We start from the raw sequence: 1,327 nt of genomic DNA, 5'->3' as shown, positions 1-1,327 counted from the left end.
ACAGCCGAACCTTTACAGCTGAACTGATTATTACAGCTAAAACAGCCGAACCTTTAAACTCGGAGGATATCCAGCTGTTGCCACATGTTTGAAATCCCGGGTCTTCACTCACCTTGCACATGAAGAGGGCCACTTGGTTCTGGTCCCACCCCTCACACTCCTGTCTGGTTGGCAGGTTCATTTCTGAGTCTCGGGGAAGCTGCAGGAAGTTCTGACCCCACCACGCTCAGAAGCTCCTGCAGCTACAGCTGGGAGAAGCTGGCCCACACAGGGAGGTCACCTCGTTAACATCAGCTGGTCAAATGTGGAAAGTCATGTAGCGTTAAAAAAGCTTTTTTTAAAAACATTTCCCCGCAGATTGTTTGAAGGCGAACACAAAAGGGAAGCAGGAACTTCCCGAAAGTTTTACTATTTTAAAATCACCGAGATGAGCTGATGTGTCGTCACAGTGGAAGTGTCCTCACCGCCCACTTCAGGCCGACCGGACCGTTTCCTCCACACTGAATCTGATTCAAGGTTTGAGAGCTGATCCAGCAGTTTTATTATAGAACCAACAGCTGGTCTGACTCAGCCAGGACCGAAGTGGATCGCTGCTTCCTTCCAACAACTCCACGCTGCTGCCTCCAGCTGTGTGCAACTATTTACGTTTGAAAATACCCAGAGTTCATAAAGACACGGTTTCTGAAACAGGATTCTGATGGGGCCACCGTTAAAACATGCTTAGTTTTATTATGAGTGTGATGTAGAGCGAGCGTTTGTGCTCGAATCTCATTTTGTCTAAAGCGCCGAGCAGCTCAGAGTCGGACAGGATGTGGTCAGGGCCAAGCGGATCAGGACTAAAACACCTTGAAGTTCTTCAGAGTTACCAGAACATGCAGGTTAGTTTGACACAAATTTAACCTTTTCTTTAAATAAACTCAGAGGCTTTGGGAAAACAGCGGTCAGACTCAGCTGGATGTCCCCGGAGCGTCCGCAGGAACCGCTCGGACTCATCTGTTTCTGAACTGAATGCTCAACCGGACTCTTCCAGTAGAAAACATTAAGAGAAATACTTTAGAGAAGTCCCGTGTCCCAAATGGACGAAGCGGGTAAAAGACAATGGATGGAAGGACTTTAGAGGTCATTCTGTTACGTTTTACAGAAATATTAAATGATCTAAAACAACATGTTGTATAGAAATACTACACTTCTGACTGCCATCACTGGGGAGAGGTGGGACGCCTGGACAGGTCTCCAGTCCATCACGGGGACGCCTGGACAGGTCTCCAGTCCATCACGGAGACGCCTGGACAGGTCTCCAGTCCATCACGGGGACGCCTGGACAGGT

At 48.4% G+C, this 1,327-nt stretch overlaps 2 protein-coding genes across 2 annotated transcripts in view; one reads left to right on the top strand and one right to left on the bottom strand.

Moving 5' to 3' along the window:
- Window positions 1-181, bottom strand: part of blnk (B cell linker) — a 26,787-nt gene extending 26,606 nt beyond the window's left edge. Inside the window, exon 1 of the mRNA XM_037688616.1 lies at window positions 113-181. Coding sequence (XP_037544544.1) covers window positions 113-181 — 69 coding nt within the window. The remainder of the gene's footprint in view (window positions 1-112) is intronic.
- Window positions 1-1,327, top strand: part of LOC119421085 — a gene marked incomplete at its 3' end in the record, with an annotated part of 641,076 nt that overhangs the window by 615,672 nt on the left and 24,077 nt on the right.

Source organism: Nematolebias whitei, chromosome 1, assembly GCF_014905685.2.
Source record: "Nematolebias whitei isolate Nwh7 chromosome 1, NemWhi1, whole genome shotgun sequence".
Classification (NCBI taxonomy): domain Eukaryota; kingdom Metazoa; phylum Chordata; class Actinopteri; order Cyprinodontiformes; family Rivulidae; genus Nematolebias; species Nematolebias whitei.
This window is presented reverse-complemented; position numbering and strand designations above follow the sequence as displayed.